This window comes from Monodelphis domestica, chromosome 3 (genome assembly GCF_027887165.1).
Source record: "Monodelphis domestica isolate mMonDom1 chromosome 3, mMonDom1.pri, whole genome shotgun sequence".
In the NCBI taxonomy this organism is placed as follows: Eukaryota; Metazoa; Chordata; class Mammalia; order Didelphimorphia; family Didelphidae; genus Monodelphis; species Monodelphis domestica.
This window is the reverse complement of record NC_077229.1, coordinates 106,011,092-106,039,091: the sequence shown is the minus strand read 5'-3', so window position 1 is coordinate 106,039,091 and position 28,000 is coordinate 106,011,092. Positions and strand designations below refer to the sequence as shown.

At 39.4% G+C, this 28,000-nt stretch overlaps 2 protein-coding genes across 2 annotated transcripts; one reads left to right on the top strand and one right to left on the bottom strand.

Annotated features, from left to right (window-relative positions):
• Positions 1-4: 4 nt before the first annotated feature.
• On the bottom strand, positions 5-1,375 carry LOC130458317 (translation initiation factor IF-2-like). Its single transcript, XM_056822955.1, has 2 exons — positions 838-1,375; positions 5-216 (listed from the first exon to the last, which is right to left on the bottom strand). Exon 1 carries the CDS (start codon positions 1,276-1,278, stop codon positions 880-882), a length of 399 nt encoding a protein of 132 aa, XP_056678933.1. The 5' UTR covers positions 1,279-1,375; the 3' UTR covers positions 5-216; positions 838-879.
• Positions 887-27,067, top strand: GLI4 (GLI family zinc finger 4). Its single transcript, XM_007488845.3, has 4 exons — positions 887-980; positions 2,915-3,083; positions 24,302-24,415; positions 25,939-27,067. Exons 2-4 carry the CDS (start codon positions 2,957-2,959, stop codon positions 26,865-26,867), a joined length of 1,170 nt encoding a protein of 389 aa, XP_007488907.1. The 5' UTR covers positions 887-980; positions 2,915-2,956; the 3' UTR covers positions 26,868-27,067.
• Positions 27,068-28,000: the final 933 nt, after the last annotated feature.

The following is a 28,000-nucleotide window of genomic DNA, read 5'->3' as shown; positions in this document are numbered from 1 at the left end:
TATATATATTTTTTTTTTTTTTTAATATAACCCCAGTCCCAAAGCCCATTAGTATGGAACTCTCTCCTTCTTGGTGGAGATCAATGTCCTCTGACTGCAAGAGGGAAAAGGTGGAGTTGGTGAGATGGAGAGATCTTCAGTCTTCAGCAAGTCTTCTTTTGAACTTTTCAAGCTTCAAGTTGATTCAGGCCTGGCAGTCACTCCAGGTGTTTCTGGCTTCAAGAGGAAAGATAGAAGAGGCCCCCTTTCATCATCTTTGTCTCCAACTTTTTCTTCCCCCTCTTCTCCCTTATTCTTTATCTTTCTCTTAGCTCTCCCTTTTCCTCTTCCTCTCATCAATTCCCTTTTCTTCCCCCCTTCCCCTTCCTTCTTCTTTTTTTTGTCTCAGCCCTTCCCACTTTCCTCCTCCTTCCTCACTGTTCCTTTTCCCTTTCTATTCCACTTATCCATAACTACCTCGTTTTCTCTTCTTCCCTTCCACTTCCTTTCAGCACTCCCTCTCCCTTTTCTCATGTCCTTACCGCTCCCCTTTCCTTTTCCTCCTCCTTTCCTCCCTCTTCTCCCTTTCTCTCCTTTCTCCCTTCCTTCTTCTTCTCTTTCTCTCCCCATCTTCTCCTTCCTCCTCCTCCTCCCGCTCCTCTTTTCCCCTTCTCCTCTCCTTCCTTCTTTTCCTTCTCCCCCTTCTTTTCTCCCCTCTTCCCCTTTCCTGCACCCTCCTCCTCTCCTTCCCTTCTCTTCTCCCTTCTCCCTTCTCCCTCCCCTTTCTCCCTCTCTCTCCCCTTTCCTGGCCAAGATTCCCTCCCCACCTCCATGTCAGCCCCACCTAACCCGGCCCACCGAGGCGCGAGGATCACAGTCGTCCCGGCTTCCTAGAGCGTCCTAGAGAAAGCGTCGGGGGGGCGGGGCGTCCACAGGCGCGGGGGCGGGGCTCGAAAGCTGGGGACACTTCCTGTCCGGGGCCACGGCTCGGAGTCCGGCAGGTGAGCTGCGGGGTCTGGGTCCAGGGGACTGGGTCAGTATACGCGGCCTGCGAACTCCCCCGGCCCCACACTGCCCCAGGTTCCTGGAGCTCTCGGGGTAAAGTCGAGTGGAGGAGTCTCCGTGGGGCTGTGGCCGGGAAGGGAAGGGCGGCCCCGCCTCGCCTGTCCTGTCCCGTACCGTCCTTCCCTCCTGGGGTGGGGGTTGAGGGATAGCCCGCCGGCGCGGGCTGAGAGCCTCTGAGCCCCGCGCCCCCTCCCGTCCTCGCGCCCCTTTCTCCGCCTGGACCCTGACTTGCATGCCCGAGGGTGGGAGCGCTCGGAGCCTCCTCGGTTGCTACCCTCTCCAGTCCCTCCACGTATCCGTCCCCTGCCCCGGCCCGGCCGGACCCCCATTCCTACAGTACCTCGGGGTCCCCCAAGCGCGTGCCCTGCCACCACCCTGGGAAAATAGACTGAGCTGTTGTGGGTCTTGTGCTCTTTGTACAAAATGAGGGAACCGAAAGGACTTGCTGACAGTTCGTGTTAGAACAGTGATGCCAATCCCTGGTCTCCTGACTCCGAGGCCAGTGCTTTTTTTCCACTGCTTAAAGCCAAGGTTGAAATGCTATTCTAAATTGGCCCTGCCTTGAAAGAACCGTCTCTGCCAGACCCAATAATCAAGAGAAAGAGGGGTGTGTGTGTGTGTGTGTGTGTGTGTTGAAGAAAAAATTTCCCTGAGATTTAAGACTATATTTTTACTTCTTGTCTTGGCCACTTGCAGGATCACAGAATGTTTTTCTGAGATGACTGGGAAATTATCTCTTTTTTTGAGGTTCAGTGTATGTAAGAGCAAACTACTTGAACCAGATGTCCCTATCACTTCCTTCATCTGTAAAATGAGAGGGTTGTATTAAATCAGGATCCATAAAGTCAATTCCAGCCTGGCCATTGTTTGATTCCGATACTAAAAGCGTGATACTCCGAACTTTGTGGACAATTTCAGCTTCAATAAACATTAAGTATCAGTTATATAAAAGGCAATCTGTTAGGTAACGAGAAAGATAAAACATTTAGATAAAATACTTTTTTGCCCTTATAGAGTTTAGAATGGCAATATGACACACAGTTACAATAGAATGTTTATGAGTGTAGCATCTTTGGAGACAGGAAGACCTTCTGGATTCAAGCTCTGCCTCAGAGCTGTGTGGCCAGGAGCAAGGTTTCTATGATTACAAATTACAAATTTAGTCATCTGCAATTTTATTAGTTAAGGAAGTTTCCACAACCAGACCCTCCAAAAAGTGCATTGCAAATGCTTTGCAAACTATAGGGATAAGAGGTAAAGCTATTACCAACTTTGAGTAGAGAGTGAAGAAATAATCAGGGAAGGCTTCAAGAAAGATGATATTTACTCTGGACCTTACCCACTCATCAGCCCCTATCCTTAGAGAAATGAATAGCAGGCTGTTTTAGACTCCCCCCAAAAAAATATCTTGATAATTTTGTGTAAATAGACAAGACTTAACTTCGTTTGTAAAATGCAGGTAAATAATACCTGTAATACCTTTCTACAAGGGTTGTCAGATTACATTATGTAAATGTCAATAGTAGTGTGAATGATTGATGGGTGAAGAATTGACTTCAGGGTCAAGAAGACCCTTTTTCTGGCTTGCCTTTGACTCACATTGACTATTTTACCCTGGGAAAGTGACTTAACCTCTCAGTGCCCCAGAAAATTCTTCTAGACTCTTTAAGTTTTAGAATAATGGTCTATCTGATTTAGTAGAGGGAGTATCTTCCCTGGGAGTTCATTCCCTAAACCAATAAAATCATAGGTCTGGCTCCCTAAGAGTCCTTTAGTCTACCTTTTCCTTCCTGGATGTGTTTCCAAACTCTCATGTTTTGGCCTCTTATAAAGCCACCCTCATCCTGCCACAATTTTCCATTTTTCCCAGGTCTCAGCTGTGCTACATCTTCAAGAAGGCTTCTCTAGGAAGATGGCAGACCTGGGGGAAGAACAGGAGTCACCTCCTGTTCCATCCCCCATCAGTTTTTCATCACCTGGGATAACTCCTGGACCTCATCGCCAAAAGGCACATCTCCACCTCCATGATCATCAACATGGTACCCTTCAACTATATCCTTCCCTACTCAGACTGCTTATTTTGTACTCTCCCTCCCATATCTACTTAACTTCCATCTCTAAGCATATTATACTTTTTTTTTCCACTCTCAGTTCAGACATTAGCTAGTGATTAGCACATGATAAGCCCTTAATAAATGCTTTTTTATTCATTCAGAGCCTTCCTTGATTGCCCCATGCCATCCTGACTAAATGGATGAAATTTAGGAGGTACAGGGACAAAATGGCACATTTATGGAATTTGGTACCAGCAAACCAAATCCAGGTTGAGAATGGGCTGGGTAGGCACAAGAAAAGCAGATAATCTAGGATCACTTGTTGACCACAAGTTTAGTAACCCTGGAATGCCATTATGAAAAAAGCCATTGGAATGCTGGGGTGTGTTAGAAGCAAATTCCTTGGCAGAGCCAAGATGAGGATCTGGGTTATTGTATCCCTCCATCCCTGGTGGTATACTGCAAAAAAGCCTGGACTAGAAATCAGAAGATCCTGATTCTAGCTTGACTTCATGTGTGATCTCACACATGTCTCTCCACTTGTCTTGGTGTTAATTTTCTCCTCCATCCAATAAGAAATTTTAGGCTAGTTAATCTGAAAGCACTTTGCAACACTGGCATTCTTGGATTCTCTGAGAATCTCTGAGAATAAGGGCCAGGAAGTCATCCTTCTTTTAGACTCTGCATGCATTCAGTAACATTCAAGATACTTTAGTATAGAACACTATACTCAGAACTGGGAGAGACAGAAATTTTAAATAATTTAAATACTTCCTAGATTGTTAGAACTGCATGGAAACTTAATTATCAACCAATATAACCCCTCTTTTTTACAGATGAGGATCTGAGGTCCAGAGGTTAAGAGGCTTACCCAGGGTTACATAGCTCTTCAGGAGCACTTTTTTGTGAGAGCCAAGGTTCAAACTAGCCACCCTGGTTTAGGGCTCCTTCCTTTTCATTATACTTCTCCCATGGAATTAGAGTCCATTGATCTTCAAAGAACTTGCTAGTATTTAGGATACTAGTATATAGGAGTACCTTGTCTCATTTTAGTCAATATACTTCAAAAGGAATAATATGGAAGCAGCTAGGTAGCACAGAGGATAGAATGTCATGCATGGAGTTGGGAGAATCTGGGTTCAAATTTGGCCTTAGACACTTCTTAACTGTGTGACCCTGGGCAAATCATTTAACCCTGATTGCCTGGCCCTTGCCCTTCTTAAGAGTTGTTACTGAGACAGAAAGTAAGTGTTTAAAAAGGGTAGATCTCAAGGAAAATGATGATTGTCCTATAGAAGAGGTCAAAAATGGCTCAAGAATGTGGGAGAGATTGTGGTGTGTGTCTCTGTGTGTGTGCAATTAAGCATATCATTTTTATGCTTTATTTGGCTTTATTGCTTAATATGCCATAGAAGTTAAGTATTTCTATATTTTGTCATCCATTCCAATTTAATGGATTTTAGGTGAAATCTCAGAATTTTGAATTTTTTTCATTTTTCTTATTAATGATGTGAAACAATTTTCCATTTGCATTTGGTTAATAGTTTGTAATTCTTCTTTTGAGAATTGTTCATAGCTTTTGACCTTTATCTATTGAGAATAGGAGGCTTCTTGTTCATATATTTGTGTTAATCTCCTATAGAGCTTGAATAGCAAATCTTTAAATGAGGTGTTCCATGTAAAAAAATTATTCCCAATGGTAGTTTCCCTTCTTACACCAGATTCATTGATTTAATTCATGCAAGAACTTTTCAGTTTATCTTTTGTGACCTTTATCATCTGATATTTGATTAAGAATTCTTCCCATAGTTATAGTTGTTAAAGGTGCCTTCATCCTTTTTCCTCCAGGTTTTTATGTGACCTTTTATATGTAGGTCACTTTTAATTTGGAACTTAGGTTGCAAAATGCTTATATTTTCACTTTTAAAAAATAATTTCTATGTACAACATGCCCATAACAGCTTATTCATTACTCTCTGTATATTCCTTTCAGTTCTCTGACTCTTCAATTCTCCATTTTTTTCTTTTTTGACCCTTAACTTTCTGTCTTAGAAACAACTCTTAAGATAGGACAAGGGCTAGACCATCAAGGTTAAGTGATCTGCCCAGGGTCACACAGCTAGAAAGTGTCTGAAGCTAGATTTGAACTCATGTCCTCCCAACTACAGTGCCATCTAGCTTCTTCCTCTGTATTTCTTAATATAGTTTTGCTTTTATAAATTTGTAGTCAGAGATTCATGGCATTCTATTGAAGGTATTATACATTGCTTTGGTTCTTCATAATTTTCTTCCTTTGCAGATTTGTTTATATTCTTCATATGATCAAATTGTATTCTCTTAATAGTTAGAGCCTTCCAGAATCCAAAAGTGGAATGGCAGCCTTAGAGAATAGTACTTCGGCTTCCTTGGAGGTCTTCAGACAAATATTAGATGACTCCTTGTCAGTGGTAGAAAAAAACCTTATTCAGATGGAAGGAGATGACTTTTTAGAGCCATTTATGGGTCTCAGATTCTGTAATTCATTGTGTCATATTACATTGATACACCATCCTAATTATTCACCAGCTGTTGGGTATTTACCTTTCTAATTATTTAAAGTTATAATGCTAATATATATAATTTTGAATAAGTAGTTTTTTCCCTTATCATGACTTGATCTTTATGATAATAAGTGATTTCCTAATTGACAAATCTAAAAGCCTTTTCTTAATTCTTGTCTTTCTGGGTTTCTCTGTAGCATGTAATGATGTCAATCATTCTTTTCTTCCTCTTAGGTTTTCCTTACACTGCTGTCTCCTAGTTCTCCTCCTACACTCCTCAGTTTTTCTTGTTGTTCCTTCATCTAGGTCATGCCCAAGGGCTCTGTCCAGGGCCCTCTTCTCCCTCTGTACTATTTCTCTTGGAGATCTTATCAACTTCCGTGTATTCAATTATTGTTTCTATGAAGATGAACTTAGATCAATTTACATCTAACCTCTCTCTTCACTTCTAATGTCATAATTCCAACTACCTATTGAACTCCTTGAATTGGGTATCCCCATAGATATTGTAAATTTAACATGTCTAAAACTGAACTCATTATCTTTATCCAAACTCTCCCTTCTTCCTAACTTTTACTGTGATGGGTACTGTTATTCTCCTAATCACCCAGGCTATTAGTCTAGATGTAATTCTTGACTCTTCACAATTACGTACTCCTACATAGCCAATCTGTGGCCAGGACCTGTTGATGCCATCTTTGTACAATCTTCGTATATTCCTCTTCTCATCTCTATGCAGGGACCTGCAGGTTGTTTTCACTGCTTCATGTCTTTCCCCACTCTGGCCCATCCGCCGCTCAGTTTTTTAAATTCTATTTTATTTGTTTCAATCAGCAAAAATTCCCTTCTTACATTCCACCCCAGCTCTAACTAAGAACAAAAGAAAAACCTTATTATGGTTAGTTGATTAATAAACATTTGTTAAACTCCTACTATGTGCAAGCTCTAGAGACACAAAAAGAGACAAAAGACAATCTATCCTCAAGGAGTATACGAGAAGACAATATGCAAACATATATGCAAAGCAAGTTATATACAGAATAAATACAGAGGGAAAATACTAGAATCAAGAGAGGTTGAGGAATACATCTAGTAAAAGGTAAGCTTTTAGTTGGAACTTAAAGGAAGCCAGGGAATGGAAGTCAATATGTGAAACTCAGAAGGGAGAGCATTTCAAGCATGAAACCTAGAGAAAATGACCAGAGCTAAGAAACGAAGTGTCTTGTACATGGAACCCAGGTGGCTAGTGTCACTGAATCAGATATGTGTAAGATAGTCAGGTATAAGAAGACCAGAAAGGGGGGCAACTAGGAGGCTCAGTGAATAGAGAGCCAGGCCTGGAGATAGGAGATGCTGGGTTCAACTGGGGCCTCAGATACTTTCAAGCTACATCACTCTCAGCAAGTCACATAACCCCATTTGCCTAGCCCTTACTTCTGTCCTCAAACCAATGCATAGTATTGAGTCTAAGATAAAAGTAAGGGTTTAAAAAAAGAAGTCTAGAAGGTGAGGAGGGGCCTAGATTATGTAAGGATAATATTAGAAAATAAGTATTGTTTCATTAGTTTAGAGATTAGTAGAGTGGCGGCTTGAGAAAAGAACTGAGTTTGAAGCAGAGTGTGTTAATTTCAATTGCTCACAGTTATAACCATTTTTCTGTGTCAATTACTCTCTCTGGCAGTTGGCAGAGACATGTGCTCTCAGAGACTCTCAGGGCTGGAGGAGGTAACATCTTTGCCTCTCTCTCTGTCTGAGGGAAAGATCTGAAGGAGCTCAATGTTTTCTTTTCCCATCTTGGGAAACACTAGTGACTATTGTGGTTTTTATAGATTGATTTAACTCTGAGAAGACCAAAGAAAAACCTGGTCTTTGGTTTGGGCTCTGAGTCTGTTAAGACTCAGAGTCCTAACTTGATTTCTTGTTGAGACTCAACCAGGTGGCCTTTGCTATTTTATAATTTGAAGGCAAAATTAAGATTTATAAGGATAATAGTGGTAGTTTTATTTAGATAGTATTAATTTGGGTTAGTCAGATCAGGGAGGATTAGTATAGCCTGTGAATCACAGGAGAAGAAGTTCCTTGCAGAACCAGGGTGTTTATTTGGGTGGTTTTAGAATCCCTTAGAATTAGAAATCCTTTATCCTTATATTTCAATAAATATTTTATTTTTATAATAAGAATCTCTTTAGCATCCTTGCACCTGGCCCTCAACGGAAGTTCCCATTTGAGCTTCACTTCATTACTGATGATACTTTTGATTACATCTGTATTTTTATGTACCTCACCATCATCATTTATTTTTACAGCTACAAAGAGGTTTGAATGCCAAACAAGAACATTTTGTATTTGATCCCGAAGGCAATAAGAAGCCATAGGAGTTTATTTAATGGGGGTCGGTAGGGGGTGGAAGTGGCATAATTACACTTGTGCTTTACAAAATTCACTTTAGTGACTAAGTAGAGGATGAATTGCAGTGGAGAGAGACTTGAGTTAGACAGACCCACCAGCAGCAACTATTATAGTAGTCCAGCCATGTGGTGATGAGGGCCTGGATTAAGGTGGTAGCTGTGTCAGTGTAAAGAAAGGGACGTGCTTGAAAAGACATAAAGCTGAAAGGAAAAAAACCTTGTCAAGAGTTTGAATATGGCGGATGAGAGATAGTGAAAAGTCCAAAATAATTCCTCAGTTGCAAGGATGATGTTGCCCCCCTACAATAATAGGAAAGGTAGAAAGGGGACAAGGTTTAGGGGGAAAGATAATGAGTTCAGTTTTGGAAACATTGAGTTTAAGATGTCTACTGGACATCCAGTTTGATATGTCTGAAATGCATTCTTCAAAAGAGATGTGAGATCTGAGGTCAAGAGATAGTTTTGGGCAAGATAGGTAGATTTGAGGATCATCAGCATAGAGACAGTAATTAAATCCACAGGAGGTGATGAGATCACCAAGTAAAGTAGCTTAGAGGGGAAAGGATCCCAGGATAGAACTCTTGAGGATCACACACAATTAAAGGACATGATCTGGAGGAGGATCCTGCAAAGGAAAAAGGAGTGGTTACATAGAAAGTATCAAGTTGAAGAGAGTGATTAACAGAATCAAAAGCTTTAGGAGAGTACAAGGTGAATGAAGATTGAGAAAAGACCATTGGGTTTGGCAACAAATTGGTAACTTAGTCAGTCAAAACAAATTTTCACATCGACCATGTCCAAAATACTTTGTCTCATTCTACTCTCTTGAGTCTTTCACTCCTTTGCCAAGAGATGAGTAGATTATTTCATCATTAGTCTTCTGGAATTGTGGTAGGTAGTTAATATAAGAGTTCCCAATACTTTCATCATTGTTTCTCTTTACCATGTTGTTGCCATTGTACAAAATGTTCTCCTGCTTCTGTTTATTTCACTCTGTATTGGTTCATAAAAGAATTTCCAGGTTTCCTTGAAAATCATCTCCTTCAATATTTCTTACAGCACAATAGTATTACATCACATTTATATAGTATTAACTTGTTCGTCCATTTTCCATTTAATGGGATTTTCCTCATATTCCCATTCTTTGCCACCTCAAAAAGAACTGTAAATATTCTTGTACATTCTTAAGAGTTTATTTTCCTTAGGACTCATTCCCCTCTTATTTCCTTTTTGAGTGAAGTGTATTTCTGTACCCAATTCTGTATATTTGTTTGTGTATTCTTCCTTTGACCTATTAAGATGATAGTGAGGTTTAAATGTCAGTTGCTCCTGCCCACCCTCTTCTTGTTTGTATAGATGTCTACGTGTGTTCCCTGATTATGTGAGATGATTTTCCCTAATATTCTTTTTTTTTTAATTTTACCCTTACCTTCTGTCTAGAATTGATACTAGTATTGTTCCAAGGCAGAAGAGGAGTAAGGGCTAGACAATTGGGGTTAAGTGACTGGTCCAGAGTCACACACCTAAGAAGTATCTGAGGCTATATTTGAACCCAGGACCTTCTGTCTCCTAGCCTGGCTATCTACTGAGCCACCTAGCTACCCCTTCCATAATCTTCTTTTTCTTTCCCAATCCTCTCTTTCCATCTCTTCAGATCATCAGGGCATCATATCCCAGGCCTTGTATATTTAAACAACTTCTGAAACTTCTGATGTTAGGATTCAGAAACAAAAGTATCATCTCTCTGTATTAGAACATCCTTGTTTGGACCCTAGTAATTTTCCTTTTGTGTTTACCTGTTTTTGTTTTTCTTTACTACAACACACAGTATTTGAACCTCAAATTTTCTATATAACTTTGATTTTTTCATCCAGAATTATTGGAAATCATCTATTTCATTAAAGATCCATTTTGCCCCTTGTAGCATTACACTCACTTTTGCCAAAGAGTCATTCTTGCCTGTATACCTATATCTTTTGCTTTATGAAATATTGTATTCCAAATTCTCTGCTACTTTATAGTGGTGGCTACTAAATCATGTGTGATCTTAACTATGACCCCTTTCTTTTTGGCTGCTTGCAGTATTTTTTTTCTTTAATCTGGAAACTCTGAATTTTGGCTCTGATGTTCCTAGAGTTTTCATTTGGGGGCTTCTTTCTATTTCTACTTTACTTTCTAGTTCTAAGAACCTGGGCAAGTTTTCTTTTAAGATATCTTTAAATATCAAGTCTAGGCTTTTTTTTTTTTTTGGTCATGTTACTTAGATTCTTAAATTTTTTTTCTCACTCTGTTTTCCAGGTCAGTTTTTGTTTTGTTTTGTTTTGCTATGATACTTTACATTTTCTAACGTATTTCCAGTCTTTTGATTTTGCCTTCATATTTCTTGTTGCTTCACATTGACATTTGGTTCATTCTAAATTTTAGGGAGTTTGGTTTTTGGACGGTTTTATATGTCTTATGCCAAGCTTTTAGTTACCTTTCTAATTCTTTCTTTCAAAGCTCTCATTTCTTTTCAGATTTATTTTTCCTCAAGTACCTTCATTTCATTTATAAAATTTTTTTATAACTTCTTTTAAAATTTAAAATTTTCTTTTATTATATTCTTGCTTCATCTCTTCTAGGAATTCAGGTTGAGTTTGTGGCTCAGCTGTTTTCTTTTAGGTTTTGCATGTAGATATTTTTTTAAGTCATTCTCTTCTGAATTGGGATCTTCAATTTTCCAGTTAATATAATACCTCTTTATGATAGGATTTTGTTTGCTCATTTTGTGTTACTCATTTGTTTACTCATTGCTGTTTGGGCTTGACTGTGCCACATTTCTAGAGCTGATCCTAGTTGATACTTTCTTGGAGTTTGTGATACTTTCTTGAAGTTTTGAATATTGTCTTGGTCCAGGATCTCAGGGACAGGTTAGGGACCTGCAAGTTTCCAGAGCTCCCAAAGTGGTCTAATTCAAGACTTAAGTTGACTGCTGTTCCCCTTGTCTGATCTTTGCAAATTACTTACCTGAGTTTGTATCTGAGTCACAATAGATTACTGCTAGACTTAGGTTTTCTCAGCCAGGTGGAAAACTGATGGTTTAGAGTGTCAGAATCCCCTTTGGTCTGGGATTTTCCCTGCTTATTCCTCTGTAGACTGTACTAGGTGCTGGAACTAAAACTTTGCTCCAGGGATCTGAGCCACACTATTGCTGCTGACTCCCAAATTTCATTTTTTCCTGAGACACTGGCCCAGTGACTCCCTACCCAAGAAGACAACTGCTATGCCCAGGTCCTCTTCTCAGTCTTCCTTGGATCTGTAATCCAGAACTAGATGCTAGGTAACAAAGCTGCCAGCTGGCATCTATTCCTATATCACTGACCTGGTATGGATCTGGTGGTAACCTCATATGAGTCTGGGACCTCCTTTTACCTTAGTGCATACCTTCTCCCTACACACTAGTATGTTCTATACATGGTGTATATATCTTTGTTCTGTCCATTCCCAGTGTCTGAAGACTTCTCTGTCTCCTTATACCAACTGGATTGGATAAATGTTTTGTTATGACTCTTTCCTGAATTTCTCCATTATGTTTCAATCTGATTTTCTAGATCTTATTTGAAGAAGTTTGTGGAGAAAAGCTCGACTGTCCTTCTTCCTACTACTCTGCAATCTTGACTCTCCTCCATTTCTATGTACTCTGACATTCAGTGCCACTGGCCTCCTTGGTGTAACTTTAATGAGACACTCCATTTTTTTTACTTTCCCCCACACCTGACACTCCCTTCCCTCCAAGCATTCCTGGTTTCCTTCAAGTCTCATCTAAAGTCTAACGTTCTTCTTCAAGAGATCTTTCAGTCAGTCAGCAAGCATTTGTTATAGTCACTGTATTGAAATCAGAGCCTGCTCTGTGCCAGGCCCTCTGCTAAGCACTGGGTCCCTGTCCTCAAGGAGCTCATAGTCTAATGGGATAGGCAATTTGTAAACACCTATGTACAACCAAGATATAGACATATTAAATTGGAAATAATCAACAGAGGGAAGATACATTAGAAAAGATTAGGAAAGGCTTATTGAAGAAGGTAGGACTTTAGCTGAGACTTGAAGGAGGGAGAGAATGACCCAAATCAGAAGGTGGAGTTTCTTGGATGAGGAATAGCAGGGTCCAATGTCACTGTATCAGAGGACATAGGGGTGAGTAAAATATAAGAAGACTGGAAAGGTAGGAAGAAACCAGGTTATGAAGGGGTTTGAACACCAAGCAGTATTTTATATTTGATTCTGTAAGGAATAGGGAAACACTGGAGTTTATTGTATAGGGTAGAGGACTAACAGACTTGCCCTTTTTGAAAAGCAGTTTGGCAGCTTAGCAGAGGATGGACTAGAGTAGTAAAAGACTTGAGATAGGGATACTAACTAGCAGACTATTGCAATAGTTTAGATGTGAAATGATGAGAGCCTGCCCCCAAGGGAATGATAGTGTCAGAGAAAATAAGGAGTTATATCTGGGGAATGTTAACAAAGGTAGAAATGACAAAAGAGTTAACTTTTTTTTTTTTTGATTTTCTTATCAGGAATTAGATTTTATCAGGAATGAGTTTTCTAGATATTTGTGGAGGGAGTTTGGTATAAATGGGTTGTACTTTCTACCATCTTGACTGCTGCCTTGCTTGAACATAAGAAGAGAACATGAAACACTAGGTAGATATTGTAAAAAAAGCAAATTTTAGCTTGACTTAATGGAAAAGTTCCTAACAGGTTTTTTGTTATATTTCAGTAATGTCTGACTCTTTATGACCCCATTTGGGGTTTTTTTGGCAAAGATGCTGAAGTCATTTGCAATTTCCTTCTCTAGCTCATTTTATAGATGAAGAAACTGAGGTAACAAGGTTAAGTGACTTGCCCAGGATCACATAGCTAGTAAGTGTCTGAGGCTGGATTTGAATTTAAGATGATGAGTCTTACTGATTCCAAGCCCAGTGCACTATCCACTATGCCATATAGCTGCCTACTAATAGTTTTGTCCAAAAGTACACACAATAGGCTTGCTTAGGAAGTAAAAGCTTCTCTTTCACTGGTCCCTTGGCAGGGGTGTGGTAGAGGAGAGGTCTGGGGTCCACAGATCCCTGAGGGGTCCATAGATAGATTTTAGGGGATCTGTAAACTTGAATGAGAAAAAAAATCTTTATTTTATTATAATTGCTTTCCTTTGCAATCCTATGCATTTTGTGCACTTTAAAAACATTATTCTGAGAAGGCGTTCATAGAAGGTGTTCTTCACCAAATTGCCAAAAGGGGTTCATGACATTGAAAATGTTAAGAACGCCTGATATATTAGAAATCTTGTTTAGATACTGGTTGGACCAGGTGCCTTCTGAAGTCCCTTTCAACTCTGAGACTCTGTGAGTCAGAGACAAGTTTCCTCTCAAGATCATTATATATAATGTGTAATAAATTCATTCAGAAGATATATTTTCTATGTGCTGAGTCCTGAGTTTTGTGCTAAGGAGTGTTCAGTGGGGATTAGACACAGTCCTGGTCTGATAAGGCAATATATATGTGCTGTAGTAGTTTTGGAACTTACCAGAAGAATGTTAAACCTGCCAAGAATGCTTTTGAGGATAAGGGACATTTGAATTGGGTCTGGATGGAAGCATAGGATTTGGATAGGAACTGGCATTAGGGAGGATGCCTTCCAAGTTTAAGGGATCGTCTATATAACGCCAGTTCAGCTAGTGAAATGTCTCTGGGTATAAATAGATCGAAAACTTGCATCCTCTATATCTCTTTGATCATTGTTGCCATATCTGTTGCCCTTAGTGAGCAGTGCAGCAGAAAAAGCACTGGATAAAAAGGAGCCCTGCTTCACTTCACCTTCTAGAGACTCTGCTTCCTCAACTGAAAATGGGAGAAATATCAAAATAGTAGTTAGAATTTACATAGAGTCTTCAGGTTTGCAAAGAGCTTTACATATGTTATCTCACTTGATTGAATCTCTGTCCCAGCTCCCTCATGCACTTTTTCAAAGATTTACATTCCACAGTGAATATAAAAATGCCCCAGAAGTGTTATATAAACATAAATTTGTACTATGTTTATTCCAACCAAGCTTCCAGGGTTTTTTTAGCCCTTGCCTTCTCACTTCCCATAGCCCATCAACTATAAAACCCTGCAATGGGCCACAAATGGAGCTTGAAGAGTTTCTTCCCTCCAATCCTCAGGAAGACAATGACTGTCTCTGTTGGCTTTAGATGTGACCACTAAAGCTAAAACCTGGGCCATATGTATTTTCTGACCAAATCAAAGGAAACTATGACAGTACAATATCATCCTTTCACTTTTCACTTTCTTTTCCTATAAACTGCCACCTAGTGATTGTTGCCCCCATCTTTTAATTCTACATCATCTGGCTTGATTTTTTTTCTGCCTTCTTCTTTCTCTTCTGTCAGTCTCTCCTCCTCACAACCTTTTTATACCTTCCCTCCCTCCTCCTTTCCTCTCCACATATTGTGCTTATCTCAGGCTGGCACATAACTCTGGCAACTCCTCCCACCAGCACTTCTCACCACCACCCCCTGCATTCCATATCAAGATAGATTTTTCTTTGAATGCACAAAAATTGAGTGGGTGCATCTTTCTGCCACATTTTTGGAGAATTCCATATTCTCTGTCTTTTGCCCCACAACTTCATTTAGAATATTAGAATATGAGAGCTGAAAGTAACCTTTGAGATCATTGAATAACATTGATCATGTTAATAAATCCCTTTTTAAAAAAATCATGTTTCAAGGTTTACAAGTGCTTTCTACAGAACAATTCCATGAGACCTTTAGTGTAAGTATTACCTTCATTGTTTCTCTTTTTCACATGTGAAAACTGTATCAGAGAGGTTACATAGCATAATGGCCACACAATATCAGATACAGGATTCCATTCCAGATCTTATTCTAGGCACAGTGCCAGTACATCAGTCTGCCTCTCTAAACTCACCCAGCCCATAGGTCATTTTAAGAGGACAAATTTAGAGCTGGAAGGAACTATGGGGGTCATCTTGATGAAGATTAAAAAACTTGCCAAAGTCTCTTACACATAGTAAGTGGCAGAGCTGGGATTCAAACCTAGGTCGTCAGACTAAATTCAAGACTTTTTTCCATTGCACCATACTGCCTCCCATGAAATCACAGTCTCATGATTAATTAGAATCTTAAAGCTGGAAGAAAATATGTAAAGCCAATGTAATCCAATCACTGCCTGCTTGAGGCCCCCAAACAGTATCTTTAACAACCCTCAGTCTAGAGATCTTTCTATTGTTTGTCCTTAGACCCACTGAAAGAAGCCTAGCAGCTAATTGTCAGTGAACTCAGCAAGAAAAGCAACATTCCAGCCCCAGTCACCTCTGAAAGGAACTAAAGCCTCATTTATGACCTAGAGCTTCTCCAGACACCTGCCTCCAGGGTGTGTGAAAATAATTATGACAATAGTTTCAACACATTTGTCAATTATCTATTTTGGTAGACTCTTCTGCCCAAAAGTAGCACAGTCCCTGACACATATTCAAAGAAGCGAAATGAAACATGATGTTGTGCATTAGATGCATCAAAAGGATGAAAGCAAAGCATTCCGTGAAGTTTTGAGTTGGGAAGGACCTGGGAGGTAATTTATATAATTAACACTCTTCTCTAACTTGAACCCATCTTCCAAATTTAATACTCGTTCTGGTCATTATTAATTGGGAGGAACTAAGAGAGGTTTCTTAGAGGGAGTGACCTTTGAGTTGGGGACACAGGCATTCTGAGGTTGAGGTAGAGTCCTGAAAGATACAATGGGAACATATGGACCACATGTGAGAAGAGGATCTAGGATCTTTCTATTGATGCAGATTGAAATGTAATTTTTAGCAGGTTTCCTGGGATGTTAAGAGTTTGTCTGCCCCTGAAAGAATGTTCGTATTTTTTAAATCAGTTTTTATGATGGGGAGTAGCTCAGGACCATCCAAAGTACTATGACATTTCCCAAATGAAATCCAGCTCCCTTTTCTTAATTTCAGTTCTGGAGCCCAGGTCATTGGACCTACTTTGTCTAGCCAAGATATAGGTACTTATGGACTAATAATGGGCTACTTACTCATCAAACTACATATTATAATCTGTATAGTATGCATTCTTCATCCAGTTGGCTTTTCCCATGAAGAATACTAGGCCAATCTCTTTTGACTGGCTATGGATCTCATCATAAAGGTTTTATACTGTTCCAGATCTCTATGCACTTAACATAGTACCTTCATATAGGAGCATCTTGAGGTCATCTAGGTGGCATAGGATTGAGGGCCTAGACATAGAAGGTCTTGAGTTGAACCTCAAATACTTCCTAGCTGTGTGATCCTGAGCAAGTCATTTAACCCCCATTGCCTACCTCACCACTCTTCCTCCTTGAAAGCAATACACAATATTGGTACGGGTTTAAAAAAAAATAGGAGCTTCTGGATGACGTTCGTTTATATTTTCCATAGCACATCTTCAATGCCAGTGACAAAGCACCTTTTTGAAGCATGTATTTCCCTTTTTGTTACCTCACTGGATTTTAATACTAAGCAGAGCACTAAACAAAATTATCTTTCTGGTTGTATCTGTTGTAGAATCTGCTTTGATTTTAATATGTACATGGAAAATGTATTGTTGTATGTGACCTTTAAAACTTTTGCTTCTAACAAATCAAATACTTTTTGCATTCAGTAAATAATAAATACAGTGAGATATGACAACCTCTACCTTTTTTTTTGGTCTCTTGTAGCACCCATGATAATATTCTATTTTACAAAATCATCTATAAAAGACTTTCTGTTGCCTTCTTATATTTTCATCCAAGATACCTTTGCTGTGGCTATAGACCATACTCATAATACATTTTTGGGATCTATTCTATTCTTTCAAAACCTCACTATCTGTGAAACATCTAACTCAGGTAACAAAAGTGTCACTTAAACTATATGTTTTTCTGGTAACCAAATAAGATTGATGCCCTGTAGAGAAGCTGGGGTTCCCCAGACTTTCTGTGAATGAACAAATGAGAATGATAAAGCATTTATTAAATACCTGCTATTTTCTAGGCATTCTGCTGGAGTTACAAATGCAGTCAAGCAAAACAGCTTACATTGTAATGAAGGAAGACAGTAAATAAGAGGGATCTAGAAAGGCATGGGGAGGTATTCACATGATGACATGATTTGGAAATAACTGGGATGTGATTTGAAGGTTTGATTCCAAACAAGATAAAGAGAAAAATCACTTATCTGAATTTATGGACCCAGAGTACAGGTATTTTTGGTAGGAAGAGATTGAGGCCAGGAAATGACAAATGCATTCTCTGGTAAATGCCAAGAGCTTTTAAAAAAAAAAGGAAAAGAAGCCTCTTTTTTTTTTTTAATGAGTCCATTTGATTTGGAGTCTTTTCTTTTCAGATCAAAACTCCAACTCCCTCCCTCTTTCCTGGAGTCTCTGACACAAAAGTGGTCCTTCTACTTTCCAAAGCCAGCCCCTTTTCATATGCATTTGATCCCATCCCGACCTGTTTTCTCCCTCAGATTGTATCCTCCGTAATCTCTGCTCTTTTCCAAAATTTCAACATCAGTTAGCTAGTTCCTTCCTTACTTCCTTCAGACATGCCCAAGTCTCTTCTATTCTTAAAAAAAAAAAAACCTTCACTATAACCTATCATCTACTTAAGCCACTGTCCTTTATCTCTCTTTTTTTCATCCAAACTTTGAAAAAGTTGCCTAAACTCACTGCTTTCACTTTTTCTCCTCTCTCTTCTTAAATCCGCCGTCCAGCTTCCAACCTCCTCTCTTAACTGGAACAACTCTCTCCAAGTTATTAATGATCTTTGTCATCATCATTAGTGATCATTGTCAAATCTAAGGGTCTTTTCTCGTTCCCAACAATCTATATGCATTAAACACTGTTGGCCACCCTCTCCTCTCGGATACTCTTTTTCTGGGTTTTTATGACACCTCTCTCTCCTACTTATCTGGCTGCTCCTTCTCAGTCTCCTTTGCTGGTTCATCATCCAATTCGCATATCATTCCCAACTCTATATATCCAACCCCAATCTTTTTCCAGAGTTTCAGTTCCACATCACTAATTTGACTCTTGGACATTTCAAACCAGGTGCCCCAGAAATATCTAAAAGTGAGTTTTTGGCCTTTCCTCCTAACCCTTTTTCTGAACTTCCCTATTTCTGTCCAAGGCACTACCCCTCTTCTAGTGTCTTAGATTTGAATCTCAACATATCCCCAACAACTCAAGGCTTTCATATCCAGCCAGTTTCCATTCTTGCTAATTCTACCTTCACAACATCTCCCACATCTGACTCCATCTCTTCCTTCACAGCTAGGACCTTAATTTAAACCCTAGTTTCCTCCAGCCTAGATTATTGCAACAATTTTCTAATCAGTCCCTCTGCCTCAAGTCTCTCAGCACTCCTACACACAGTTGCCAAAGTCATTTTCCTGAAGTACAAACTTCCTTAAGTACAGTCACAATGCTGACCATATGACTCTCCTATTCAACAATTCCACTGTTTCCTATTGCTCCTAGCATAAAATCTAAATTCATCTGTTTAGCATTTAAAACCCTACACAGTCTGTCTGCAGCCTATTTTTTTAGCCTTATTGGACATTACTCAGCTCCCACCCACCAAATCCAACAAACTGTCCTTCTTTTCTGTTCCTCACACACAGCTACATCTCTCATATTGGTGCCATTCTCCATGTATGGAAAGCATTCCCTCACTTCCTGGAAGATGTAGCTCAGGCACCATGCTGAAAACCTTTCCTGTTACTTTAATTACCAGTTGCTTCTTCCTAAACTACTTTGCATTTAACTACTTCATATGTATTTGTATTTATTGACTATCTTTGTGCTTTACATGTTTTTAAGTGTATATTTTGTCTCAGAACATAAACTCCTTGACATTAGGGATTATTCTTTGTACTTGTATCCCCAGTATCTGGCATATAGTAGGTGCTTGTTGATTATGAATACTTGTTGATTGATGAAGTCAATCATTAAACTTTTAAGTACCTAAATCCTGGGAACACAGAGAAAAGTAAAGCAGTCCCTGCTCTCAGGGAACTCCCAGTCCAATGGGGGAAACCACAAGCTATGAGTAGGATAAATTGGAGATAATCAATAGAGGAAAGGCACTAGAATTATTGAAGGGATGAAGAATAGGCATTTGAAAGACAAACTATATTCTTATATGTATGCCATTCATATGTGTGCCTGGCTAGGTATATATCTGTCATATGTGTCCTTCAGTGCATGTTTCTTAGTCAGAAGGCTTCCCTTTGTGGGTACCCTCCATGTGTCAAACATGTTCATTTCATAAGTATCCTTTTTTACTAATGAGGTTGTAACCTGTGGGAAAGTATATCCCAGGTGTGCATGGGGGAACTCTTTCTTATAGAGTAACATGATTCAAATCAATTTTAAAAGCATTCGATATATATAGGCCAGAGCTCTAGTCCAAATGGAGAGCTGCCCTCTTTCCCCTTATTCAGAAAATCTGGGTAGTAGCTAGCCTAAAGAACCGCCTTCTATGCAGCTGTAGATTCATGAAATCATAGACTCAGTTGGAAGGGGCCTTAGAAATCAGAATGATGTCATAGAAAGAGCACTGGTTTTGAAGTCAAACTGATTTTGGGTTACAGCCCTGCCCCTTGCTGTGTGTGTGGTGTTAGGCAATTTTTTTTTTCTCCTCTCTGGGTTTCAGCTGAGTTTCCTTGATTGTAAAGTAAAAGGGGTTGGACAGTTTGATTTGTTAAGGACCCTTTGAGCTCAGACTTCCCTTAATCTAATCCTGCCCCCTCATTTGATCAGTGAACTCCTTAGCCCTCATTATATTTAACAGTTCGAGGCTCGGAGTTGCTCAAGCTATTTGTTTACTTTACGTGCTGTAGCTCACTCACTTATTTTAATTGTTGAAAGAATACATGTGAGTTATAGAGCAAAAACAATTAATTGCCTAATGACCAATCTTTTGCTGATGAGCCTCTCCTGACCCTTTAAGCTCCAGCTTATGCTGTCATATATGGAAGTTGAAACCTTTCTGACTTGAGAGAGATGAGACTGTGGGAAAGATTTAGGGGTTTTAGTGGACTGTAAGCCCAACCTGAGGCAGCAGTGTGATATTATGGCAGCCCAAAAAATCAGTTTAATCTTTGCCCATTTGTCCATCTCCAAAACTGCATTTGAAGAAGTTCAGTGTCCAGGAAAGTATAGTGTCTAGAAAAGCAGGCCTCAATGTACTTAGCCTTGATCAGTACAGCATTTCTATAGTATTGTGTTCAGTTCTGGATATCACATTTCAGGATGGCTATTTAGCTAGGTTTCATATGGAAGAGGTCAACTAGGATAGTAAAGGATTGAGACCATATCATATAACAGTTGATCAGAGAACTGGGATCATTTAGCCTAAAGAAAAGACTTGGAGCTGGGGACATGATAGGTAGATGTTTGAGTGAGCCTTTAAGTGCTTACTACATGCCAGGCACTGAGCTAAGCATAGGGAATGCAAATATAAGCAAAGAGGAATACAGTACTTAGCCTCAAGGACCTTACATTCTAACAGAGAAGATATTGCATAAAAGCTCAAAGGTGGGGGAAGATAACCTTCTTGGGGCAGAGATGAAAAAAGTCTGGAGGTGCAAAGTAAGCACAGCTGACCTTGGAACTTCCTCAAATGGAAGTTCTAGAAAGAAATAAACCAATTGAAAGAATAAATCACAAGGGTGGAAGCATCTCTAGCTTGAGAAGGCAGCTGGGGCTAAGATGGAAAAAACCTAGTCCGCTCTTAGGATTAGAGTCTTTCTTTCAGGTATTTGAAAGGCTATAGAAAGGGGATTGAATTTCTTCTGATTGTCTGCAGACAGAATTAGAAGCAATTAACAAAATGTATGGAGCAGGAGATTTTTGACTTGATTTAAGGGAAGACTTACCCATAGAACTATCCAAAAACAAAGTGGGCTCCTTGTGGGATAGTTTCTTCTTACTAGAGGTGATTTTTTTTCCTTTGGTGGCTTTTGTTTTTTATATAAAGTCCTTTTCTAACCATTTTCCTTCTTCCCTTCCTCAAGTGATTTCATTCCTTATAACAAAAATTGAAAAAAGAAAGAGAAAAAAATCAGTTCAGCAAAACCAACCAATACATATACCATGTCTAACAGTATATTCAGTATTCCACTGAGATTCCTTCCAACCATGACATTCTGGAGTAGTAATTAAAATGTTGGTTTATTTAGTATTTTATCATTATATGGCACTTTTATAGAAATCATCTCAATTGATCATTATAAAACCCCTGTGAGGTAGGTGGTACAAGTATGAATTGACTCATTTTGTATGTAAGCATACTAAGGTTTAGAAAGGTTGAATAACTTGTCAAATAATCTTGGAATTCTTAGGTGTATAAGCTGGGCAGGTGCACAAAGAATTCTGTAGCTTACTTAGACTTTATTTTTTTTTCTATTTGAATTAGTTTATTTAGTCAATTTAGAACATTATTCCTTGGTTACAATAATCACATTATTTCCCTCCCTCCCCCACACCCACCCTTCCCGCAGCCAACACGCAATTTCATTGGGTATTACTTGTGTCCTTAATCAGAACCTATTTCCATGTTGTTGATGTTTGCACAAGGATGTTCATTTAGAGTCTACATCCCCAACCATATCCCTTCAACCCATGTATTCAAGCAGTTGTTTTTCTTCCGTGTTTTTACTCCCACAGTGTTTCCTCTGAGTTTGGATAGTGGTTTTTCTCGTAGATTCCTCCAAGTTGTTCAGGATCACTGCATTGCCACTAATAGAGAAGTCCATTACCTTCAATTGTACCACAGTGTATTAGTCTCTGTGTACAATGTTCTCCTGGTTCTGCTCCTCTCACTCTGCATCACTTCCTGGAGGTTGTTCCAGTTCCCATGGAATTCCTCCACTTTATTATTCCTTTGAATACAATAGTCTTCCATCATCAATATATACCACAATTTGTTCAGCCATTCCCCAATTGAAGGGCATCCCCTCATTTTCCAATTTTTTGCCACCACAAAGAGCACAGCTATGAATATTTTTGTACATGTCTTTTTCCTTATTACCTCTTTGGGGTACAAACCCAGCAGTGCTATGGCTGGATCAAAGGGCAGTTACTTAGACTTTAAAAAGCTATCGTTCCAAGACATGTAGAAAGTTCATTATTAATATGTAAGACCAGGAACAATTTTCCAATAGCTCTTACTACCTTACCTGGTACTGAGTAGATACTTAATAAATTTTTCTTGATTGTTAACTAATAACAAGAAAAAAAGCAATTCAAAATAATTCCAAGGTTTCACTTTACACCCAGCTAATTCACAAGTATGACAAAAGAAATAAGCAATATCAGAGGGACTGTGGAAAGAGACACTACTTTGATGTTGGTAATGCTGTGAATTGATCCATTCTGGAAAGTAATGTGGGGAATTAGAAGAAAAGGAAAAAAAAAGACTTTAACCCAAAGAATCCATATTTGTCCAAGCTTTATTTACCTTGGCACTAAGTGAGATAAAACTTCCTGATCCAATAGGTGGGTCTAGAATTAATTGTGGAGTAGGATTAAATTCAACCAACATTTATTAAGAGCTCAGTTATGAGAAAGGCTCACCAAGTACATAAGTAACTATGATACAAGTAAGCATGAAATAAGTTCAAAGGAGAGGTCAAAGTAAAGGACTATGAAAAACATGAAAAGAGAGCTCACTTTTACCTCACTGAGGAAGGGAACAAAAGGAGGCATAAGCGAATGTCTTCTAGACAAAGTACCATATGGTTTGGCCTTAAAGGAGGGGAGTGATATCAACAGATGGCTATAATGGGGTGAGTATTCCATGACTTGAGCCATAGAAGGAAGATCAAGATTGAGGAATGCAGAGTAGTCCAGTTTGACTGGAATGTAGAATATGTGAAGGAGAGTCCAAAGAGATAAGGTTGAAGATAGGTTGGAGCCAGCCTTGATCAACAGTCCTTGGATTAGAAATTCCTAATCCTATTTAGGCCTAGGCAGCTGTGCCAGAAAGGGCTGTTCTTGGCAGAGTTGGAAATAGTGCTGCTTCTCTGTGCTCTTCAGAGGCTGCACCTCCCTCCATCTTCTGAGGTCCTGTTTTGAGTGCAGCCAAATCCCCTAGCATATTCAGAGCTTTCTTGCCTCTGTTCATTATGTTTTCTATAACTAGAATGTCTTCTCCTCAGCATCAGCCAATCAAGTATTCATTAAGTTCCTACTCTGTGCCAAGAACTATAGTAGGTCCTGGGAATACAAAACAAAAAATGAACCAGTATTTGCCCTTGAACAACCTGTATTCTATAATATGTAATCTTATCATATATATGCATGATGTATATAAAATGCTTTTGTAAACTTTGAAGTGCCATATAAGTGTTATTTTAAAAATACTAATAAATATAATTTTTCAAAGATAAACATATTAGTACGGGAAACGACCTCTAAATACTAAATAAGTAGTTCAGAAATAAGGTGTGAAAAAAAAGAAATAAGAAATAAAATGTGTTTAGTGGTCATGGGAGGAATGACCTTCCTGGAGTATAAGAGATTTTAGCTGGACCTTGAAAGGTGAGGAAGTTTTTCATAGGAAAAGTGGAGGGAAAACACCCATGCTTTATGGTCCAGCTCAAATGCACAAGTAGAGTAAGGAAGAAGGGTTTTCCAGGCAAAGAGAATAGCATGATCAAAGACCCCTAAGCATGAATGATTGTGCTATATTTAGGGGTAAATTAGCAGACTATTTTGACTATTCTGGTAGGTTCCTATAGAGGATGAGTAACAGATTTTGAGGGTCAGTTTTGTGGAGGATTTTAAATACCATTCCAAGGGATTTAGAACTTTTTTTTTCCCCTGTAGATAAATAGAAACTAGTCAAAGTTTTTTGAGCATGACCTCAGATATTTACTAGCTCTATAACCCCCATTGCTCTTCTGCCTTGGAACCAGTATTTAGTATTGATTCTAAGATGGGAAGGTAAGAGTGTTTTTTTGTTTGTTTGCTTGTTTTTTAAGTGTTTGAGCAGAAGGACATGCCCAGAACATTGTTTTCAGAGGATTCCTCTGATTGCAGGAACAGGATGGATTGGAAGGGGAGAAACTGGATTGAGAGAACTGGGAAGACTTGAATTAGTTTAGGTATAGGGTATGAGCATGTCATCATTTCCCTTTTCTCCTTTCCATAAATAGGATTTCCAGTTTCCAAACCTGATGTCATTTCCTTGCTGCAGGAAGAGGAAGAATTGTCTGGCTCAGATTTTCAAGGAATTCAAGAAACAGAGATCTCAAGAGATACCTACACAGGTGAGTGAGAATAGGCTCCTACAGAAAAGCTCCTCTTTACTCACTGTAACTTGTGTTCAGTCTGCTCATCTTCAGATCTTCCTTTTCATTTCATCTAGCCTATACCACTAAAGTCCCCCCCACCCTTTTTTTAAACCCTTATCTTCCGTCTTGGAATCAATACTGTGTATTGGTTCCAAGGCAGAAGAGTGGTAAGAGCTAGGCAATGGGGGTTAAATGACTTGCCCAGGGTCACACAACTGGGAAGTGTCTGAGGTCAGATTTGAACCTAAGACCTCCCATCTAGGCCTGACTCTCAATCCACTGAGCTACCCAGCTGCCCCCTAAGGTACCCATTTTTTGATGGGCATGAGGATATTGGAGTCTAGTCCTGAGCCATAGGGTTCCCTGACTTAGTAGTCAGCTTCTAAGGTGGCCGTGCCTTTGGCCTTCAGGCTACCACCTTTTGCTCTTTACTAAATTTCTCTAATAACTAAATTTCATTTTGAGGCACTGGCTTTGCTGGGTTTCTGAGCTAGCCTGGTCACATCATTGTACCAGATCTAAATACTAATTTTTGGACCCTATGTATCTGCCTTTCCCATTGCTGAATGGCTTTTCCTAATGACCTCTTTCCTTACTACCTTCTTCCCCATTTTTATATAATCCAGACTGTAAAGAGGGCATTTTCTATGGTTTATTTGTAAGGGAAAGAGAATATATAAACTCAGACAATCCAAGAAGGTATAATATACTAGCAGTTTATTGGGGGGGGGGGGGTCTCTAACAGTTCCAGACTGAGAAATGTCTAAGGTTTTTTTACTTTATCTTTTAACTAAAATTCTCAAGGATTAATGTGAATTATCTCTAAGCTTGGAACTGGACACCTCTTTTACCCCTCCAGATCAGAATGGTGTCTTCAAACAAATCTAAATTTGAGATTCAACCACCTGGGCTCTGTTGACCAAGTTCTTTGGTATATTTTTCCTATCCTATGTTCATTCTCAGCTACTTGGAAAACCTTCTGATCAACATGGTAATCTTATGGCATTTTGCCCAGAGAATGGTTACCCTTGGTTAGCTTTATCCAATCTCACTCTCGAATACCAAGGGCCAAACAGAAGAAATACAAACAAGCAAATAAAACAGTTCCTCATCAGAATAATCCAATCAGATACATAGATTGCTGGTAAAGTTCATAAAAGACATTCTTCTTTAGAAGGCATTCCTTATTTTCTTTGCTCACTTTGCCTTCTCTCCCTGGCCCCCTTCTTAATCATCTCCTAACAATTTCCTAGTCCTATAGACTGATCAGGAGGTCTGGGAAAACCTCTAATGAGCACCATATTACCAAGTAAAAATTCCTACCTATGTCCCTATTCCCCTTTCCTTTTGTTAGTAAAGTCCTCTTGGAGTGCCATCAAAGCTTTGGACATCTGATAGAAATAAATTTCAAGGATGATGATTATCTCCCTTTTCTACTTGTTTCCTCTTTCCCAGCACAGGGAAAAGATGACATTTGGATTTTCATTTCCTCCTTTCAGATTCTGAGTCTGAGATTGAACTGTTAACTCCAAAGCAAGAAGTTTCCGAAGAAAGAGAAGAACATGGAGGGGTGTTGAAAAGTCTCCTCAGGAATGTTCCTCGAGGACCCAAGTTTGCAGAACCCTGTGAACGGGAAGACAATTTAGAAAGGCAGATGGGAAACTCTGCTGGGGGCAGAGAGAGGATATCCCTCTCCCAGAAGCGAGGTTCCTGGCACATGACAGTCCTTCACCAGGAGGCTCCCCAAGTAGAGGGAAGCCCAGGATGTGATGAATTTGGGGGAAGCTTTAGTCTGAGTTCAAGCTTTATGACACGTCAGGGAGGCTCCATAGGAGGGAAACCCCATAAATGTGACACCTGTGGTAAATGCTTCAAGTATAATTCATTACTTATTAAACACCAGAGAATTCACACTGGAGAGAAACCCTATGAATGCAGTGATTGTGGGAAGTGCTTCAGAGGGTGGTCAGGCTTTATTCAACATCACAGAATTCATACTGGAGAGAAGCCTTATGAATGTAATGAATGTGGGAAAGCCTTCAGTCACAGTTCACATTTTACTCAACACCTGAGAATTCATAATGGAGAGAAGCCCTATAAATGTAACGAATGTGGGCAAGCTTTCAGCCAGAGCTCAAATCTTATTCGACACCAGAGACTTCACACTGGAGAGAAACCCTATGAGTGTAGTGAATGTGGGAAAGCTTTCATTTGGAGCTCAGTGCTTATTGAGCATCAGAGAATTCACACTGGGGAGAAACCCTATGAATGCAATGAATGTGGGAAAGCCTTCAGAGGGAGGTCACACTTCTTCCGACACCTGAGAACTCACACTGGAGAAAAGCCTTTTGAATGCAATGAATGCGGAAAAGCCTTCGGTCAGAGCTCACAACTTATTCAGCATCAGAGAATCCACTACAGAGAATAACCCCAGGAATGTATCGTAATGAGTGTGGGGGACAGATGATAGAGGAGAGAATCTACATTGGGGCATGAGCCCTTAAAAAAAAAAATTAAGGTCCTAATGAAAAAGGTCCTTGTCTGTCTAATTCTCTTTGTGCAGCAACCTAGCCCAGCACCGCATGCAGTGAGGTAATTAATAAATACTTGGTGATTGGTGATAATAAATTCTTGTTTATATAACTGTGTAAAACCCTTTAGTGATTGCTCCCCTATACTGTTTACTGAGGGGTCACAAGAAAAGTAAAAACGGGAGCACACTGTCAAGGGGGGAAATCAAAACTTGGGAATAAGTGAGTGTTGGCCAATTTCTTTGAAGATCCCTAGGATCAGAGAACATTAAATGGAGAACACTGAATTTGGCTGAGAAAAGGTTGGGGTTATAATAATTTAGGCAAGTCAGTCACCACCAGCATTACTGAACTCTCACTTTGGGGGGTATTAAAGAGGCAAAATATAGAATTCATGTCCTGGAGGTCAGGATTGAAGAGAATGAAAATAAAAAAGTGTTCTTATGTAGTCAGACAGACAAAGGGGACTTTGAAGAGTAAAAAGAGAAGTTGTTATTCCCTGGGGATTCTTTATTTCTGTTTTCCTCCCTATCCTTTCTTGCCCTTCGCTTCTCTCCCCTTTCCATGTTTGTTCCCTCACTATATTTCTAGTTGCTGTGAAGGGGCCAGGGTTTGGTAGAACAGGAGACTTGGAATAGGGGTCCTAGCTTACCTTTGTGTGGAACTCTGGTGACCAAAGCAAAATCACTCCCTAACTCTTACTTGCATACAAGTAAAGAAACTAGGTTAAAAAGTACCTTGAATACTTTGCAAGGGATACCTCAGTATCAATAATAAATTATTTTTAAAGTTCATTCAAGGTAGAATTCCACTTATAGCTTTAATGAAGTCACTTGATAGTGCAAAAGTCTTAAAGAATGATAAGAGAATTGCCTAGTCCAACAACATCTCTCCACCTTTCCTGGTAAATGGTTTTCTTGTTGCTGCCTGATAGGGAACTCACTAACTCCCAATGGTGTCCACTGCATTGAGCAATTGGATCAGGTTTTTTTTAGGAGAGCAGTCCTTAAGCTAAGCTAGAAACTGCTAA

Coding starts and splice junctions, on each gene's coding strand:
- LOC130458317 (XM_056822955.1), bottom strand. CDS start 1,278: ATGCAAGTCAGGGTCCAGGCGGAGAAAGGGGCGCGAGGACGGGAGGGG.
- GLI4 (XM_007488845.3), top strand. CDS start 2,957: ATGGCAGACCTGGGGGAAGAACAGGAGTCACCTCCTGTTCCATCCCCC. Junction 3,084..24,301: donor CCTCCATGATCATCAACATG/GTACCCTTCAAC, acceptor TTCCATAAATAG/GATTTCCAGTTTCCAAACCT. Junction 24,416..25,938: donor CTCAAGAGATACCTACACAG/GTGAGTGAGAAT, acceptor TCCTCCTTTCAG/ATTCTGAGTCTGAGATTGAA.